Source organism: Anas acuta, chromosome 1 (genome assembly GCF_963932015.1).
Source record: "Anas acuta chromosome 1, bAnaAcu1.1, whole genome shotgun sequence".
Taxonomy (NCBI): domain Eukaryota; kingdom Metazoa; phylum Chordata; class Aves; order Anseriformes; family Anatidae; genus Anas; species Anas acuta.
In genome coordinates this window covers 173,077,200-173,096,675 of record NC_088979.1, presented here as the reverse complement: position 1 = coordinate 173,096,675, position 19,476 = coordinate 173,077,200, and the positions used below count along the sequence as shown (strand labels likewise).

General features: G+C 39.8%; 1 protein-coding gene across 1 annotated transcript in view; it reads right to left on the bottom strand.

Moving 5' to 3' along the window:
* Positions 1–12,077: 12,077 nt before the first annotated feature.
* Positions 12,078–19,476, bottom strand: part of NELL2 (neural EGFL like 2) — a 146,826-nt gene continuing 139,427 nt past the window's right edge. The window contains exons 17-20 of the mRNA XM_068669366.1: positions 19,167–19,360; positions 18,057–18,233; positions 15,713–15,937; positions 12,078–12,906 (exon numbers count right to left, since the gene is read on the bottom strand). Of these exons, the coding sequence (XP_068525467.1) occupies positions 12,856–12,906; positions 15,713–15,937; positions 18,057–18,233; positions 19,167–19,360 (647 nt within the window). The 3' untranslated portion in view covers positions 12,078–12,855. The remainder of the gene's footprint in view (positions 12,907–15,712; positions 15,938–18,056; positions 18,234–19,166; positions 19,361–19,476) is intronic.

The window sequence follows — 19,476 nt, the reverse complement described above, 5'->3', positions numbered from 1 at the left end:
GTTCACTAAAGAGAAATAATTCCTGTTTTTAAAATAAGCTGTAAATCTGCTAATTTTAAGGATCACTCAATTAAACTGGAAACATGGTTGCTATTCCTTTCAAGGAAATGCATGCATCTAAATCCATCCAATATTATTGAAATTATCAATCTAAGCACCCGGAATGATCCCTTATCTAGAAAATTGTACACAAGAGAATATCTTGGTGGAAAATTTGTAGTTGTGATTGAGAAAGTACAAGGTAAAGTCAAGTGTATGGGTAAGTACATGTGAGAAATGAAGATCACAGAATACAATACAAGATCTTTAATTTTTTCAGCTCAAAGTCACATATCTACAAGAGTTAAAATAAAGAAGTCTGAAGATTCAGGAACATCAATAGGAATGAGAAAGTTACGCTGCTGGCTACAATATTTGGCACCGCTAGCAAGTTTGCATTATTTTATCCCTGCTAGAGAGAAACAGTTAGTTCAAAACTTTCTTAGTAAGTCAAAGAGCCCCAGAGGGCAGCAGTATCCCATAGGAGGTCTTTTAATGATGGACCAGCATTCACAGTGCAAACATCTGTTCTGCTGACGGACACTACTTGAAAAGCCTCTCAGTGCATCCGCATTTAAATAACCCAGTGGATAAACAGGTCTGTTTCGATTTTGGATGGTGTTACTGGTGAGATGTCCAAAAAACAGTGGAATGGCCTCAGGGAAGGGTGCAAGCACAGGTGGAGCTGCCCACCACAGCCCTGCAGACCCTGTTTATCACAAGTGCTGCAGGCTGTGAACAGTTTTGTTAGGAACAGAGGAAAACGTGGTGGTGTTACTGACAAGCAGTCCCTGGGTCTTGTTTCAAAGCAAGCCTGTTCAGACATGGGAACAGCCCCTTTGGCACCCTCATAGATCAGTCTCGTCCTCAGACAAGCTGAGGTCCGTGTGTTGAGGTGTCTTTCACAGGAAGGGTCTCTGTCTCAACCTTTGGGACAACTGCAAGCATTAATGGTAGTTAAAAAGACTGAAGGCTTGGCAGACCGATTCTCAAATTGAAGGCCATATTGGTCAATATTCCCCCAAAAAGTGAACAGAAACATAGTGAAACTGACTCCTTCTCCTGTGGGACAGGACAGGAACACCACAGCTAGGAGAAACCTAAAATCTGTGTGGTCATGCCAATGCCTGATGAGCACCGCCTGCCTCAGCTTCCCACTGAACTCCATTTCTTGCAATGTCCCTGGGTACAGGGCACTCTGGGCTGTGTGACAGGGTTGGGGCTGAATGAGGGGGATGAGGGTGTGCTGTCAGTGTGTGACACTGGCCTGCACTGAGCCAGACCAGTCAGAGAGTGGGGCAGGAGCTTGGTGGTCGCCATGGTGGGTGTTCCTGGGACTGGGGCACATGGAGGCCTGGTCTAAGGGCATGGAGGTGCAGCAGGCCACCCCCTCATGGTCTGCCAGATTCAGCAGCTCCCTAACAGGGAGGACTGACTCCAGCCTTTACTCTTGAGAGCTGGGCAAAGACATTTTCTGAGACCACAAATCAAGTCAGACATGGCTGACAAGATGTTTGTTTTTGCGCCCATCAAAGCTTGAGTAGGAGCTAGGTGCTGAGCTGTCTAGCATGCGTAATCTAAAACAAGTCATATCTGTTATTCTGGAATGTGTGCACACATCTGTGTGTGTCTCAGCTGTATGTCCAAGCAGCATATTAAAAAACATATCAGGACTGTGCAGTTTCAAATGAACACTTCAAACTGTGCAAAGAAAGCCTAATGCCTTGCAGCCCCCATGACTTGTGGCCCAATAAAGGCATGCCAGGAAGATTTCTCACTATTCAGGGAGCCTGTATTCCCCAGTCTGGTGTTGCTCATTTCTACTGATTTGTGATGCTGACTATTTCTCTTCTTTTAGCTTTTAGATTCTGGCCTAGAATGATATTTGTTCAACTAGGTTTGGGGTCATAAATAATTGAAATGCACTAAGAAGTGGTAGTTTTGGTTGGCTGATTTATGTAGTGAGGAGAGTAAAGTGGTTGTGACCTTCTGGCTCTATCTCTGAGAAGCATATAATTGGGAGACAAGAAAGATGCTCAAAAGCATGCCACTACATGTAAAACAAGCCGATTTTGCTTATGAAGACATGATGTTGTTCTAAATTGCTTCTCATTCATGCAATGCATAATCTATATATTCATCTTTTAATAACCATATTCGCTTTTCCACATATGCTGGATATTCCTCAGTGTCTTGTTTGATTTGGTTTGGTTTTAGTGGTCAGAAAATATGAAAGCAATGCAAGCCTAATGAGTGAAATCATTGTGCATATGGTGCCAGGAACCTCAGTAGATAAATCCCAGGAATACAGAAAAGTAGGAGCAAGGAAAGGAAAAGAGAAAAATAAAGTGCCCAGGCTGAACTTTTGGTTCATTTTCTGTCCCATTAGTGACTCCCAAAGAAAGAAGATGTGTCTTTTGCACAGTTTGATCAGCACTGTTGAAGAGGAATGAGTAAGTTCCTTTGATTTAGATGTGGTGCAGAAACAGCTCCCTTCTCATTCACTTGGGCTGCCTATGTGAATTCATGCCCTCTGCAGGGTTTTCTGGCTTTAATTCTTCCACACAGGTTCTTATCAGTTGCGGTCAGAGTCAGGTTCCTTACCTGTCTGCTATCACCTAAGCCTGGGAAGAAATCTGCTGTACCATAGTGCAAGCCACTGGTTCTGCTCATCTGCACAGATCTAATACTTTCAAATGCTTTATTATTTCTGGAGACAATTTTAGCTCTGGTGTAAAATACATCGTTCTTTTTGAAAATTCAGACATAATGTATTAAGCATGAATTGTATGGAATTTTGTATATTTTTACATCTTGATGCATACTAGGAAATGCACTTTGTATTGGTCCTTACAGCCCTTACAGTCAATTTTTTATTAATACTTCCCTTGTAATTCTATATTTGCTTGTATTATAGATGGGGAATAAAATGGGAGCTCTCCGGTGACTAATTTGACATTTTTGAGTTCTTATGGATGTTAACAAAAGGCTGTGTAGTCCAGTGAATAAAAGCTGTTTAGTTAAAAATGACACTGAGTTTGCATCCCATGTGGATCCTGTTGTTTTATTATTATTATTATTAAAATCATTCATTAAATGCTAGTCATTTTCTGCAAAACAATATTTTCAAAAAGATTAAGCAGTCCATAAATGAAATGGATAAGTTCATGATCAACTGTCACTCTACAGCTCGATTAACTCTAAATCTTTGTGGGCTGAGTGTGCTGACAGCCTTTTATCATGGGGCCCTTCATCTGTAGTGCTCAGCTTTCTGTCTAGTAAGAGGCCCTGACCAAGGGACATATGAAATTCCAAACAGTGGGACTAGAAGGGCACTTCCTTCCACACATCCCATGCCTTGATGCAACTGGATGTCCAGGAAAGCATGCATTCTGGGGAGAAAGAAAAAAAAAAAAAAAAAAGAGAGAAAGAGATACCAAAAGACAACAGAGCTAGGTGTTCAAAGCTACAGCACTCAGACAGGAGGACCGCGTATTTGGTGATGGGGCAGAGGTGGTGGCCAGAAAGGGAAAGAGCTGCCCTAAGGTCTGCCAGACACTTCTGAATGTGCACAGCAATTGCCATTGCTGCTGTTGCAGTGGGACGGAGATGACAGCTATGGTACTGTAGTGAGGAGAAAGCACCGGTCCTGAACCCTGGGGAAGCAGAGAAGGGATTTGCACTCCAGGCTCACCTAGAAGGACACTAAAAGGTGCCGCTGTGATGCAGGTCACCTGACAATGGCTTTTATTTAGGTAAGTAATTCTAGCTTGTCCCAAGGAGCCCTTGAATTAAAGCATCCACCTGATTCATTCCTGCTCTCTGGAAATTTACAGTGCTGAATCAAATATTTCAGGAAAAAAAAAAAAATCTCAACTTCTGTTCATTTTTTTAGGCTAAATATTTTAAGATATCTACATTGTGGATTCAGAACATGATAAATAACGTTATTTAAGGACAGTCTTTGGTTTGACTTATTATGTCATCATCCCACAAGAAAAGACATTGCCAGTTCTAACAATACACATTATCTGGTGATCTTGTATGTGTTTTTACTAAGCCCATTGAAAAAAATGTTTGTTGGTTTAATGGGGTTCATATATGAAGCTATCACATAGGCCAATTATGAAAGAAATACAGATCTGAGGAACTGCTACTGTGCAAAAATAAAGGTGAAAGTGATTACAGAAAAAAAAAAAAATCTATATATTCAGAGTTAAAAGGTAGTTTTGTCCCAAAATAAATACAAATGAGCTTTCCACTGCTTCAGGGTTGAATTATTTTTTCCCCTGGGTTTTAAGCTATTATTGTGACCAGAAAGAAGGGAGGGAAATTATACACAATCATACAAATAAGATCAAAATTTGTTCCATTTGAACTTTAGCCTCTGAACTAAATAGGATGCGGATTAGCTCAGGCTGCATATCTGAGCAGAGTTAAGAAATGTCAGCTATGTTAATAAGCAAGCAGACATTTATTGGGGATCTGCTGTGAAAGTAATCTTCTTGCTAAGCCATTGAAGATAGGTTACTAGATAGCACATGTAATTGGGGGCACCACACGCACAATAAGATATAGCAGACCCCTCTTTTTGCAGACGTGATGTTTCAGTCACACATCTGCAAGTCATTCTGTTTCTTTGTGTATGCAATTTTTTGCATCGCTGCCCCTAATCATGCAGTCTTCGAGAAGCTGCCCTGTATCAAATGGATCCTTTCATTTGCAACACCTAAAGGGACACAGCCAGGGCCTTCTTGACATTACCAACACCACGCTCCTTTGCAGAAGCCAAAATAGCTTCAAAACAGATTTGACTTTTTTCTTTGTGCCTTATACTAACAAAATAGACCAACTTTATTACTTTATCCCTAGTCAGTGTCATTTTCAGTTTATATATATTTATAGCTTCTTTGAACATCATCCCTGAGGAGAAAGGGCTGGGAGGAAGAACACATCTGAACCATGCCAGACACAATGTGTATGATGTGTAAGTGCTCAAAGGTCCTACAAAAGAAAAAATAAGAGGAAGGAAGGAAGGAAGGAAGGAAGGAAGGAAGGAAGGAAGGAAGGAAGGAAGGAAGGAAGGAAGGAAGGAAGGAAGGAAGGAAGGAAGGAAGGAAGGAAGGAAGGAAGGAAGGAAGGAAGGAAAAGCCAAAAAAAAAAAAAAGGGTGAGGGGGGACACAACTAAGGTTTATAACAATATTTCATTTAGCACATGCAGAAATATTTCAGGACCTGGGTCCTAAGAGGAGGGAAAAGCTCTGCTGACTTTCCTGGGATTTATTTTCACCACAGCTGAGAGGAGGTGACAGCATCCCTCAACTGCTCCTCCGTCACCAGCTGGCCCTGTGTTCAGGTATGCTTCAGCAGTCATGCAATGTGTTTAAAGCTCAGCAGCAGAAGTTTCTCAGTCCAGAACACTTCATCCCGAAGCTTTTCCCTAACAGATGATCCATGTCTGCTCTATTCAGCTGGTGCCTTCTCAGTATTTTCTGGGTTAGAGCAGTCCAGTACTCAGCAAATATACTTTAAATTCACATCTAAGTTTGCCTGTGATCTTGCTCTCACTACACCTGGAGAAAAAAAAAATATTACCTAATTCACTTGAAGCCATTCTGTATATTTCTTTTTGTACATGAAAAGCATTTTGGTTACAGTGAAATCTATGCCTCTCTACATTACAATAAATGTCCCCGTGTCTAAGTTTTGATTCACACCCTGCAGGAAATGGCTGTAGTTGACCTTGTATTGATTGATTGCTCAGAAAACCAAGTTTATACTTGTAAACTGGATTAATGTAAAAATGCAGGAACACAAGAACACAATAAAACACAGAAATTATTTCAAATACTAAATCAAACAGAAGTTCAGCTTCACCTTTATGTGCACTGAGCCAAATTCAGCTCTCTGTAGGAAGAAAGGTCAGCTTCTGCTGGCCAGGTGCACATGAGGATGTATTTCATGTATGAACCATAAATTCTAACAGCTCAAAAAAGCCAAATGCAACAGCTGAGAAGCTTTATGTTCAAGTGGATATTACCCATAGGAAGCAATTCAAATACATAAAGCATACAAAAAAAATCATTTGAAAGATGCATGAATGATGTAAACTTGCTATATAAGAAATAAAAAGATCACTCAAATGGGCTGTATAAAAGTCTGAATATCTATAGCTTTGCTGGGAATTGATGAAGCATTTCACATTTTGGTGTAAGGTGATTGAGGGATTTAGACCTGAGAAGATGAAATTGGCCTTCTGGGCTGCAGATTTTAGAAGTTGCTTCCATTAGAAAAGTAAAAAGGAAAGAAACTTGATTTGCTATAATCCTTATTCAGGAGGAAAAAAGAAAAAAAAAAAAAAAAAAGATAATTAGGATTTCAGCAACAACTTTCTCGGTCTGGCTCAAGTCCCAAAGCAATAGGAAATACGGATGAGTCTGAATTGTCAAAAGTGGGGCTAAAGTAAGAATTTGACTCCAAATATGTCCCAACTCAGTGACATTAATCACACAGCTCCATACGAACACATAAAAATGCACAGTGGGAATATATAATTTTAATTTTGTAAAGGAATGGCTAATACTGTCTGAAACCTCTAAAGTAATGTGAGTGATCTCCAGCACAAGAATTGATGAATTCAATGCAAGAAAGCTTTAAAACATGACAAAATAAAATGATTGGTCCTGGAGCCATCAGTGCTGTGTTGAGACAGACCAGCACTGAAAATGATCTACCAGGTACCCATCCTTGTGCCCACAAAGAAGAGGAAGAAGCTGTCTATAATTTTCTGAGTAAAACAGAAAGCAGGGTGCAATGTAGTTACAGAACCCAGTGTGTTGCCCTTTCTCCACCCTGTTTCCAGCCAGAGGAAGCAAACTCCATAGCTCTGTGGTGAAAGAGTTAACTTGCAGTGACAAGCTGTGCTGTGCTGGAGGGCAGGAGCTGCGAGAGCACCAGGGATGGGTCCAGGTTCGACCTGTGGTTCTGCTGAGTTGTGCTGGTTTGGGTGGGATCACAGGCTCTGTGGGTGACAGCTCTCCTTCCTTTGAAGGTAGCATCAGATGAGCAGCCTCTCAAGTTTACCAGGGGAAGAAACTGAATTATTTCTTCCTCTCCTGCTGAGTTTTTCACAGGAGCATCGGGGACCATCAAAAATAATTGTTACCCAGAGGAAACTTAAAATGGCAAAACAGGCTAATTAAAAAAGGATCTTTTAAGCAGTAACTACATCACCCCCTCACATTGCCACTGGCAATGTCTGCAAGGCCAAATTTTCACACTGCCTCCATTAGCTGGGCTTTGATATCCATTCGTCGCCAGCCCAGCCACGCTAGGCAGAGGGAGAGGGGATGCTTGGTCTAAGACCATGAAGTTGTATCCATAAGTGTAGCCCAAAAAAAATCCTGTAGAGAAAAAGCTTTGCTCTCAGGTGTCCAAGGTAATTTCTACCTACCTGTATAGCCACAGAACACCAATGCTGGGGAATGACTACAGTTTGAGGTGTGTTTGTGAGCACATATGTGAGCCCATAGCCAGTGGGGATGAGGCAAGCAAAGGATTTTTGTATTGGAAATCAAATAAAGAGCTTGGTATCTTGATTCTTCCTTGGGGAAAGATAAATATTTTTTTTTTAAAAAAAGGGCAAAAAATCAGGCAATAAGAACTATTGTGTGAAGAAGGCAGACCTCAGCTTTCCTATTCCTTGGGCTGCATGTGTTGGAGTGATAGGGGCACTCCTGGAGGGGTCCCAATCCTATTCCTGCACTACTTTGGGTTGGAGTGCTGCTCCCCCGGCTGCTCCTCTGCCCTGGGGGCCAGTGCCTGCAGCCACCCTGGGGGCAGGAGGCACCCACTGCAGTGAAGCTCCAGGGCCAGTCCCAACCCTGGGAAAAAAATAAAAATAACTAACTAAATAAAAAACTGTAGGTGTTGTGATGGTCCTAAAAAAAATAATTTTTTGCATTTTTACTAATGTTTCTAAAAAAATAAACAGGAAAGGGCTGTGGCACACTGAGCCAGATGAAATATTCAAAAGCAGCATCAGCTGCAGAGCTTCTCATAAGAAATAAGGTAGCCATGCAAAAAGCTGTATCCTATCCTCCTTCTTGCTCAGATTGGTGGTCATTAAAAGCAGGGAGAGGACTGAGTTAGCATTGGTGGGATTGCTGGTTGTTTTTCTGTTTTATTCCTCACTCCCCCAAATGAAATTGCACTCCCTCCCTACCATGAAATTGCACTTGAGTCAGTATTTCATTTCTGCTGGTTTTTAGATGGATGTTCTAGCTGTGCTGATGTAGTTCTAGTTATTTTGGTTTTCAAATATGACTCAGTCCTTAAACAATTTTATTTTACAGTTCCAAGTGATGCTGCTGATACATAAATGACATCCTGGGAGCTACATTTGAAGTCTAAAATAGCAAAATGAGATTACTGATGAAAACAGATTTTACAGATGAAGCATAGTAATTGAGTTTGGCTCTTTTATGGATGAAACATTATGTGATCAATAGATTATTATGGTTTGTAGTAGTTAAAGTTTCATGTTATAGAAGTATTCCATGAACAGAATGGTAGAATAAAGGGTGCAAACCTCCTGTTATATTAAACAATGTCTGTTTGGCATCTTACAGACTGTGTAAGCTCTGGCAATAAGAAAATACTGGTTAATGCAGACCTAGAAGTGTAATTGCTTTTAAAATGTGATTTATATATATATATATATACACATACATATCTGTACATACTGTTTTGTTTTCCACCAGAGGAAAAAAAAAAAAAGTGAAATAGAGCCATGCTAGTGGTTTTTCACATGGCTGATGAACAGGACAGGAATTAAGCAACATGGTCTTTTTCCTTTCAGGCCCTCCTTTAAACTCTTCTTCTAAGTCAGAAATCCAGCTGTGCTCTTTTTCTTTCCTCCCAGGGCAGAGACTTGGCCATAGTGCCAAAACAACAAGAAGTATTAAATTTTTAATTAGAAACTAAAATAGCAACTGAAGAGCTAGCAGGGCCCGTGAGCACACAGAACATGGTGCTGGCTGCTGCTCTGGCTTGGGCAGAAGCAGCAGCTGTTGCAGGACCTCTCCAGTGCTCCAGAGCCTCTTCACCACAGGTTGTGCACTCAGGAGATGCCAGAGCTGTTCTGGTCTTCCTATTCGTATTCCTCTGAAACATTTTCTTAAACAGTAGGCAAAAGTTATCGGATGATTTTTAACTTAAATTATTAACTGGTTTGGGGACAAGTTAAACTGCATTTGCCTGTAAGTTAGTTTCAGCATTAAAAAATAACTAGCTGAGCCCTACTTTAAAGCTACTGCTATTTTTGGCTGAGAAACTGGGGGAGGACGCATGAGCCGTGATGCACAGAGACTTGTGCACTTTGGGGGAAGCCCACGAGTGCTGTCTGGACAGCACATCCTGCCCTGTGGCTGAGCACATCACCAGAGCGTGGACAGAAGTGACCCACTCAAGGTGAGAAGCACCATGCCCACAGAGAGGGCTGGGGCAGGAGCTGTCCCATATGTATCTGCAGCATTTGAAGAGCCCAGCATTTGAAACCAGCTGCTATTGCTGCTCTATCACAGTGGGAGCTGAGGTCTGGGCTCTGCAGCTCACAGCCTCGTGCTTATCTGAGGTGCCCAGGGTGAATCTGCTACACCCAACATGTTCTGTGGAAAGCCGATGCTGGCACTGAATGAGGGCAGCTTTACAGCACTCTCTGTGTAAATACCCACTTTTAGATGTCCTTGTAAAGAGTGCAGAAAATGTGCAGCACCACAGCCAGCTTCCTTTTCAGCAGTTTACAGCATCGCTGCTTTTTGTCAACTTGTTTCGCCACAGCATTGAATTCAGTATTGGAACTGAAGACATTTCAGCGTTTATATCTGTAGGTCTATTAACTTAGGGCAATTACTCTGCAGAGAGGTGACAATTCCTTTATGGAAGTTATTGAATTCTAGTACTGCAAACAGTGCATCCATAATGAAAGGCCACTAAGAGAGCACAATGCACCTGCTTTGCTCAAAAACATAGAAATATAATAATAATTATATTTTATGGACTATATTGTCTGACAGACAATTTAGGCCTGGAAATTAGACATCAATTTTTAATAATACTTAAATTTACTTTTCAAGAAAAATGAAAAACATGTACTACTAATTAGTGGCTTGATTGAACAGGGGGGAGATGGGGAAGGGGGGTTGAATGTGAATGAAAACGAAGGTCACTGAGATGTCTCATTGGACTTAGTTGACCTTTAGAAGAACTCCCAACTGATGAGTAACCTTGAACATTGATAAATTAGATAATATTCACTCAGCCCATTCCCATTTTTTTATTTAGCAGAGAATTCCAGCTTTGTTCAGCAGTATAACTTCAGCTCTTCACATACATGTGGCACTGACTGTCTCTCCAAGGATTCGATTCAAGGTTTAGCTATTATGTTATGTCTCAATTCTTGGCTTTTTAGCCTGTTTCTTTTTGTATTGTACCATGCTTCATGAACCTGCAATAGCAGAAAGATCCTACAACACTCAAGGCATAGCAGGTAACAAAAGGAAAGAGATTCTTGTTTTCCATCTACACACCTTTTTGTTTTGAATAAAAGCTAGGATTACTGTGCCTTCCAAGGAGTGAGAAAAAAAATTGAGAGATTTTTTCTTCTAGTTCTCATAGCTGCTACAGGTCTAAATTTGATTTCTGGGGATGCACTAAAGCAGAACAAGGGCAGGAGCACTCACCTCACATATAACTTACCTATTCACTGGTCCAAAATGGGGATTCTTACAGCTGTGCTGTAGATAACTGCCCTGCATATCTACAGCCTCTGACAGAGCCTCAGGATTTTGTGCTTGAAAAATATTCACTCGTTTTTGTATATTAAAAAAAGAAAAAAAAAAAAAAAAAGCTTGTTTTTATGTATTTCCCATACCTATCTTATACCTTTTCTTTAATGAAAGTGAAGTGCAATTTCTAAACAGTTATACCCTCTGTTATACCTCCTCTCAGAAATAGAGCATGCAGGCATGCAGCTGCCACTGAAATCAACTGGAGATGTGCCTCTGTGGCTGAGGGCAAAACATGACCTCTTAACAATTACTAGCAGGCAAGAAAACAGTGTAGAGAAAGCAGCCTCTTTTTCAAGGAGCTAACATTGTGCTCAAAAAGCATTGATTATAGCTTGCCAGGAATAGGACAAAACAGTAAATCCCTTGAGTACCTGTTATTTATGGACAGTGTGAAGAAAAAGGTTTATTTGGTCTGAAAAATCTTCATAGCTTTAATGGTCCAATGTAGACTATCAATCAAATTTTGCATTTTTTTTTCAAGTTTTTAGTTTCTTGTTTTTCTTTGTATTATTTGCACTCAGTGGCCTGGCATCTCTTGTATTCCCTGCTCCAGAAACATGAATTATTTGATACACACCAGGACAGATGGGAATACCTACAAGATATTTGCATTCCTTATATATTCAGCCTTTTCAACCCTTAATTTGTAAACACTGTTTTTTTCTTTATTTCTCTCCCAGAGTAACACAGCTTTGGTCATGCAGCCTCTTTTATTTATTGTCCCAACAGTACAGTAATGAAAATAGGGCTTGCGTATTGGAGTGATCCCTGTGAATTATGGCAGTTTACACTAACAACTGAAACAGCTGTGGAGCTTATGGAGAGACAAACCAGCTCAGAGCAGAGTGGGAATCTAGAGAACAGCCCCTTAAATGTGAACAGATGCAGGTCAGACAAATGGTCTGTACCCACTCTGGGTGGCAGCATCCCACTGGCACATGGGGCAGGAGGGCACATGAATTACTCTGTTCAATCCATTGCAATGGCTCGCATGTGTGAAGTTACGAACAAAGATAAGAAGTTATAAGGTTGTGCTGGGCAGAGACTCCCACACACAGAGGAACTAGAGAGGAGCTCCTCTCTATATGCATTGCCCAGCTGCCCAGGCATGCCGACAAAGGAGGAGGAATAACAACACACATGAAAAAATGACACCCCTGAAAAGGAAAAATGACACAAACAGAAACTTAAGGTAAGAGAAATATTTATTTAAATTTGCACAATAACGAGCTTATACTGAACAAATTCAATCAAGAAATAATAGTAAGTGCAGTAAAACAAGAAAATATTGATGACTTTTCCCATCAGAAAACATTAAGAAGCCATGCCTGTGCATCACGATTTTTGTTTTTAGGGTTTTTTGTGTTTGTTTTTTTTTTTGTATGTTTTTTTTGTTTGTTTTGTTTTTACAATAGCTTGTATCTTTTTTTTTTTTTTTTTCAGCGCATATACTGTACATATCACATCTTAGCTGCTATGTTCTTTATTCCTGAAGGCTTCATCCTTTTACATCTGCTATATTCTGCAGTGAGCAATCAAACACATTTGTGCAGAACCAATAACAATTAAGTAAAAATCTCTTCATCTGGTCAAGTGCTGGACTCTCAAAGCTTTGGAAGACCCTGTAAGAGCTCCTAGCTGTGTTAGGATCTTGACATCGTTATGTACAGCATTACAATGTGTCACTTTACACTAACCTAATATTCTGCATAATGATGTCAGACAGACAAATAGCCGGAACATTTGGGCCTGACCTCATACAAAGGTTTACACATCTGAGCTTGTCTTGAGTCTCACAAATTTCACTCTGATTCAGGTAACTGAATCACATTTCTGCACTTCAGATGGACAAAAACAATCCAATTTTAGTTTAAATTTTATACAATTTTTGGTCTAAAGATTATTTTTTTTTTTGAAGGAAAATTCTTTAACCAGAAACTGCTTTGTGAGAGATGGTTGTTGGTGTCACAGTTCCTGAAGGCACTGTGGATCCACTGAGCAACAGACATGGCCGTTCTAAAGGAAGGAAGAACAAAGAAAATTGAAACAATTAACATTTTTTTATAAGCTTGGTCAATTTAACAAACTCAACCATTTAAAAACTCACATCAGATTTTAAGACGTAGATCTGTAAAATACATGTGTACAAATTTTGATAGCATTCATGAAATTGTCATTGTGTCCTGTTGCCTAAGGGTATCGGCTATGATAATTCTTCTAATTGCTTGTTTTTCTGTGGTCTATATCCCATAGCTACAACAGTCAGACTGAAAGGAGCTGGGATCACTGGAATAGTCCTGTCATAAAGGTATAGGGCATTTGCCCAAATACACAAAGCTGTTGAACAAGACAGGGCACTTGGGAGTTTTATTTAGATTACACAGAAGAGACTCTGGGTTTTATTTAGCATTGAATGCTTCAAGTTAATTAATCCGAGGTGCAGCACCAGCAAATGTTAATGCATAAAGTTTTTCCTGATAGTCGAGACATTTTTCCAAAAATATTAGCAATTAAAGGAACAGATTACTTTTGGACATGATTAAATTATGAAGAAAATATTTTCTACATTTTGGCTACTTCTTTTCTTCAGACTGATTCTTATAAGGCAAATAAAATTTATATTATTTTTAGATTACTCCAAATACATTTAGTTGACTAAACTGCCAACACTAATTAAAGACCAAGGTCTGAATCATTCAAACATTTTCCTTCACTCCTTCTGTTACAGAAGGTTAGACAATCTTACTGTTCACCTTCTTTACTTGTGATTTGACATGGTTTTGTGGCTAAGTCAGCTTCAGCTGATGCCCGCTTTCTGAATTCTTAGAGGATTTATGTAAACCTATTTTGCTATAGCTTGGTTAGAGAGGCTTAGCCTCGAGCTTTGACCTTCCGTGTCATGCTCTGCAAGGAAAGAGTGGGGTGACACAGGGTGAATGCAAGAACTATACAAATTGGGCATAGCATTAACCTGATCTGCAGGAGCGGGCTGCTTGCACGCAGAACTACAATACAAAAATGCTGCCAATATGAACAGATAGTTTATTTCAAAAAGAAAACTGCTCTGGAAAGTGAATTGAATAAGATTTTGCTTGCTGAAGGTCGAAGTGCTACATCTTCATTGTCAAGCAGATTCTCACCTGAGCTGCTTTAAATCTATGGGTTTGGCAGAGTATCTGTTTAAGTCTTCTATATATTCATAATGCAGCAATAGATTTTATATATCTGCTTACACTGAGTAGAAATTACTTTGTGCTTAAGATTTGGTCTTTGTTGAGCCTCAAGAGAAAAGGGCAGATGGAAGCAGCACACTGCTGGCCATCAGCAGAATTGATCGCTTCCGCATTGCCATTGATTAGTGTTACAACAATGAGAAAGCATTTCCCATCACTGAATCTCAGCTGTGGTTTAGAGAAGAATTGCACAAAACAATTTGTTTTACAGATAGGAAAAATGAGGCACAGAAACCTCAGCAACCCGCCCAAGCCCAAATTAGCTGGACACAGGAATGTGATTCTTCATAGCCTCTCTTACTCCTTTTTTTATTATTATTATTTTTATTTTCTCCAAAAGTATCTCCTAGCATTGCAGTTGGTGTATGCTGCCAGCTGTGGACCCCACTAAAAATAGTTTGTGCACATAAGCCCGTTGCAACATCTTTTGAGCAGCGTCTGGGTTTCAAACCATTAGCCACTCTGTCGGATCAGTGTTTCCTCCTAACCACTGACCCGTTCTTACATTAAGACAAGTGCTCGTGGTTACTTGGCACGTAACTCTTCCGTAGTAAAAGAACTATGCCTTGACAACAGCAACTGTTGTTGCACACAGTATTATGTCAGAAAAGTGGTGGAAGAAGGTGTCGGTTGTCAGCTTCTGTTCAACAATCAGTTACTCCCCAACTTTCCCGGGAAGAGATGTTGAAGTTAGTTTATTTTTATGTGCACTTTTCTAAATAGTTAATGGTACCAAGTTCTAGAGTTTGGGAAGTCTCTTCCTTGGGAAAGACACGGGATAAAGACCAAAATGAACAGTGAATTTCAGTAAAAATTAAAGATATATGGATGAATCCTCCTGTCTCTTTCCGCTTGACTACTGTGGGATCACTCTGTCATTCTTCAATATAGGTACAATTCACCTTACAGGGCTTATTTTGAATGGAAAAACCTATTTTAACCTCCTTTTCTCTCACATCTTTAAAAAGAGATATAAGAATTCACATAAGCCCATAGCCATAAAATTTTTATCCTCAGACAATGTTTTTCTTTGACTACAAAAACTATAAAATGTTCTTTATGTCATGTTGATTCCACATTTAATTTTAAAGCAAAAAAAAAAAGCCACATAATGAGGTAACTAGTCCTATTATTCTCAAAGCAATTATTACTCTCAAAGAACAAATCAATCAGTTATGATAACTCTATAGTATCACACACAACACATTTCTTGTGTGAAGTCTAGCCTTACATACCTATTTGTTACTGTACATGTACGTATTTCCAAGATAGCATGGATCTATACCATAAGAACTGCAATCAAACTTGAACTGAGGTGTTATGATGGAAAAGCCAAGCCCCTTAACTTGTTCACAGCACACTGCAGCACAGGCTGTTGCCCTACATCTGACCTGCTAGCCTGTCAAACCATCATTCCAGCACATGCAAGAGTGAAGATACCAAAACTGAACACTTATACTGTAATCTCCACTGCTTTAAAACAAGTGTTGACATCACCTAGCCACTGACCAGGCTCAATGCATTAATATTTATTTGTCATGAAACAAGCTGAGTAAGAGACATCTCAGCTTAATCTTTAAGCTCTTTACCTTGCACTGGCAGAGTGTGCACTCTGTGCCATGCTTAATCCAAGAAGACCCAGTGAAGCGAACGACATTGGTTTCATCCAGGCAGGTTTTAGTGATGTCGTTGCGAATGGTGTCTGCCTGGCAGGGGTCAGCAACACAGCGTGGGCAGCACTCATTCTCAGGGAGGACACTGAATTCACAGTCCACTTCTGGGCATGGCAAGGGCCAACAGTCAACTTCACCTTGCTGTTCAAAAACATTACAAGAAGAGAAGATTGTTAGCTATTAGTTCTGTTTCACAGCCCATTTCTCTGACTCAGCATTATGTCTCTTACCCGGCTAATTGTTTCCATCTGTCCCTGCTCAGAAGTCAACACAGAGAACACTGGCATTCATTACCAGTGGGAGATGTAGCAAGTTGGTTGCTTTCTTCTGCTTGCTATTGAGAAAGTGCATTACATTTAATGTCTTTCAATATACTCTGCACCAAGCTGCTGCTGAAACTTCTCCGTGAACTTTGTGAAATACAGAATATGGATCTGTTCTTGTGAAGTCCTACTTCTGTGAATGGCAGAAGCCATAACAGGTCTACACTACAAAACTGCTTTGAAATCTCTGTTTCTCTAGTTCTTACTTCTACTCACATTGCTGGTTTGCTGTATAATCTCTCAACTGTTCAGCTCTGGGTGAACTAGAGTTTATCTTTTCCACAGTTACAAATGCATTAGCTTAGTTAAGGGTGTCAAGCAACCCAACTTAGCAAGAACATCACAGCATTTTCATTGAAAGGACCTCTAAACACTTACCATCTCTTTTGGATGTTATGATCAGATTACCTGGTTTCCAAACTTAACCACTCTTTCTGCATGTCACATGATGGGTTTGGTACAGTCACAGTATGAAAAGATCATAAGATAGACTATTGTTGGGCCAGAATGTTGGTAGGAGAAGTTACTGCATTCCTCTACACAAATCTAAAGATGCCTCATTATTCACTTCATTTCCTAGAAGTTGGGGCTAACTTCTATTCAGCTCAGGTCAAAGGCCAAAGTTGCAGATCTATCAGTCAAAGGGAACAGTTCACCGAAGTCACTAATGCACATTTGCTTTGGAACTGGTCTACCTCTGCTCCAGAGGGTGTGTATTTGTGTGTGTGTGAAGATAATGGCATGTGGCCCAAGGAATGAAGTGTAGTCACAAAAACTGTATCTAATGCTTTGAGAATTATGAGTTCAATACCAGAGCTGAAAAAAATCCCCAGCATTTTGCCATAGCTCCAATTTTACACCTCTTGTTGCAGAAATTATTGTGAAGTTACACTTTCACAAAATTCTTATCTGGGTCAATTTTCCTCTCTTTTTGAATCGCATGATGGTAACAATGAAAGCAATCTTAAAACCAGTTACTGATCTTGATATTTCAATTAGTTTTTTTGTAGCAATGGACAGTACAAGGAGTAGACAATATGTAGTCACCTAAAAAATCACCATGACAACAGAAAGAAAGCAGGCTTCAGTTATGGGAGTAGCATCTTGAATAAAGAATAGGCACCCATTGAGATCCTAAACTGTAGTTTGTTTTGCTTTGTTTTGTTTTTAAGACTTTTAATGAAACACCTGGGAATCTATTTCATTGGATTTTAGCAGTAGCAACATGGAAAGCAGTGTCTACAGAAATTGCTTTCTGGCTGTAATTCATGACACCCTGACAAGGGAAAGCTGCTAGATGGACTACACTTTACATTTGGAGATAACCTGTGATAAAAGCTAGTTGCTTTTATCTTGGGATTGCTTCTGTCATAGAAACTTCCTGAGCACCATTACGCAGCACAGGTTTCCTAAGACTCTGAAATACCCACCCAGGAAAAAGATAAAAAGCTTTAAAAGATTTTTGTTCAAACCTCATTTCACTATTTCGAAGAATGCATCAAGTCTTATTAAATTTTCTGTTACTGGAAATGTCTGAGTGAATAAACACATTTCAGTCTATCAACATATTTGAAATTATCAACTGTGATAATGAATACATATTTACATAAATACATATCCTTATGCAGCCTCATCGGTCCCTGAATGAGTGATCACGTGAGTGTTACTATGTAGGTGTCACATACAAATGACCTCCACTCTTTGCTAAAACAATTTTCGTGATTAAATAATTTCTATTATGTCTATTGTGTCCAAATGCATTTTTGACTGGGACTTGATAAGACTAACAAATATCCATGAAAACCAGATTTTGATTATACACATACTCCAGAGGGAACTAAATGGATGCTAATACATGAAAATGAACTATTCACAGATCAGAACATCTCATATCCTTTTTTTCCTCCTGTCTATTCTGCTGTAATCAGGAGCCTTACCAAACAGCGACACTGCTGACAGTTTTGTATCCAGGAGTCACCGCTGTTGTAGGAAAGCTCCCCACTCTGATGTAAACATTGGCTGCTGAGCCTTGGGTCACATTCAGGACAGCAAAATAGGTCTACAGTGGGATTTTCACAGTCACAGACCATTCGCCGGCACATCACATATCCATTCTGTTGTTGGAAGACAGACATAGAGTAATGGCAGAAATCTGCATGACTCCTACAGTTCTTGTACCAAAATTTGATTTGTTGGCATGATGCTAAGCCACTGCCAGCTTGTGATTTTTTCCATGATACCATAACTTTGTCAAAATACAATTCAAAGAGGCAGAAACTACAATACACACTTAGTAACCACCATAAACTGTTGTCTTTTATAAAACCTTCAGATTTACAGCAACTTTCAGACAGCTCTTACATAAGTTGATGAAACTCAATGGCGTCGTTACTAAGGGTCAAATTTTAACGGATTGCACTAAGTTTTATCATTCTCATATGGATGCTACTTGAGTCCTCTGCTAAACTTCCAGCTCTTTTTTGCAACTATTTGCATAAAGATTATGATAGCTGGTATGAAATTAAACTTGTGCCAATGCAACTTAAGCTTCTGAAACACTCAGGACTTTGTCAATAGTGTATTAGTTCTTCATCAGCAGCATTTAGCTTGGGATCAGGCTTCCCACAACAAACATTTGAGAAAGCTAAGCTGAATTACTTTGCAGAGACAGAATCTACCTCTGTTTATAGCCACCTGCTAGAGATACTGGCGTTAGTTACCAATACTAACACCAGTATCTGCCTAGGCAGTTTCTTTGTGTGAAAATGCCATTACTCCCACCCAGAAAACATAGGTGGCATCTCTGCTAGCCAAGTGGTACTCTTCCCTTTCTGCCAGGAGTATATAATAAACCTCATGTGGAAATTCTGCTTGTACAGGTTGGAAAGAGAAGCTCACCCCAAAACTCTACAAAATGCCATTTTTGTGTAGCACCACATACACAGATGAAAAGGCAGCCAAAAGAGGAATTTTACTTGAATCACAATGTTCTTTCCTTCATCCCTACCAAAATCTTTGCTGTAGCAGATAGTTTTATTTCTACTGACCTGGCATGAGCAGACAGAGCATCTGTCATTCTCCAGCACCCAAATCTGACCATTGTGTTTGATTTTGTCTTCATGGATACAGTCTCCTGTGCAGTTTTTGCCATGCGGACATCGACAGTCATACCCACCATCCAAGTTAAAGCAAATAGTGTCATTGGCACAGCTATGCCTTCCAGTTCCACATTCATCAATGTCTGCAAAAAACATGCCATGTAATACTTTTAGACCACATTCAATTAACAAAAATGTTCTTGTGGCAGCCAGTATAAATGATTCGTGGCCATTAAAGCCTTCAGCTGAAAATTAATTT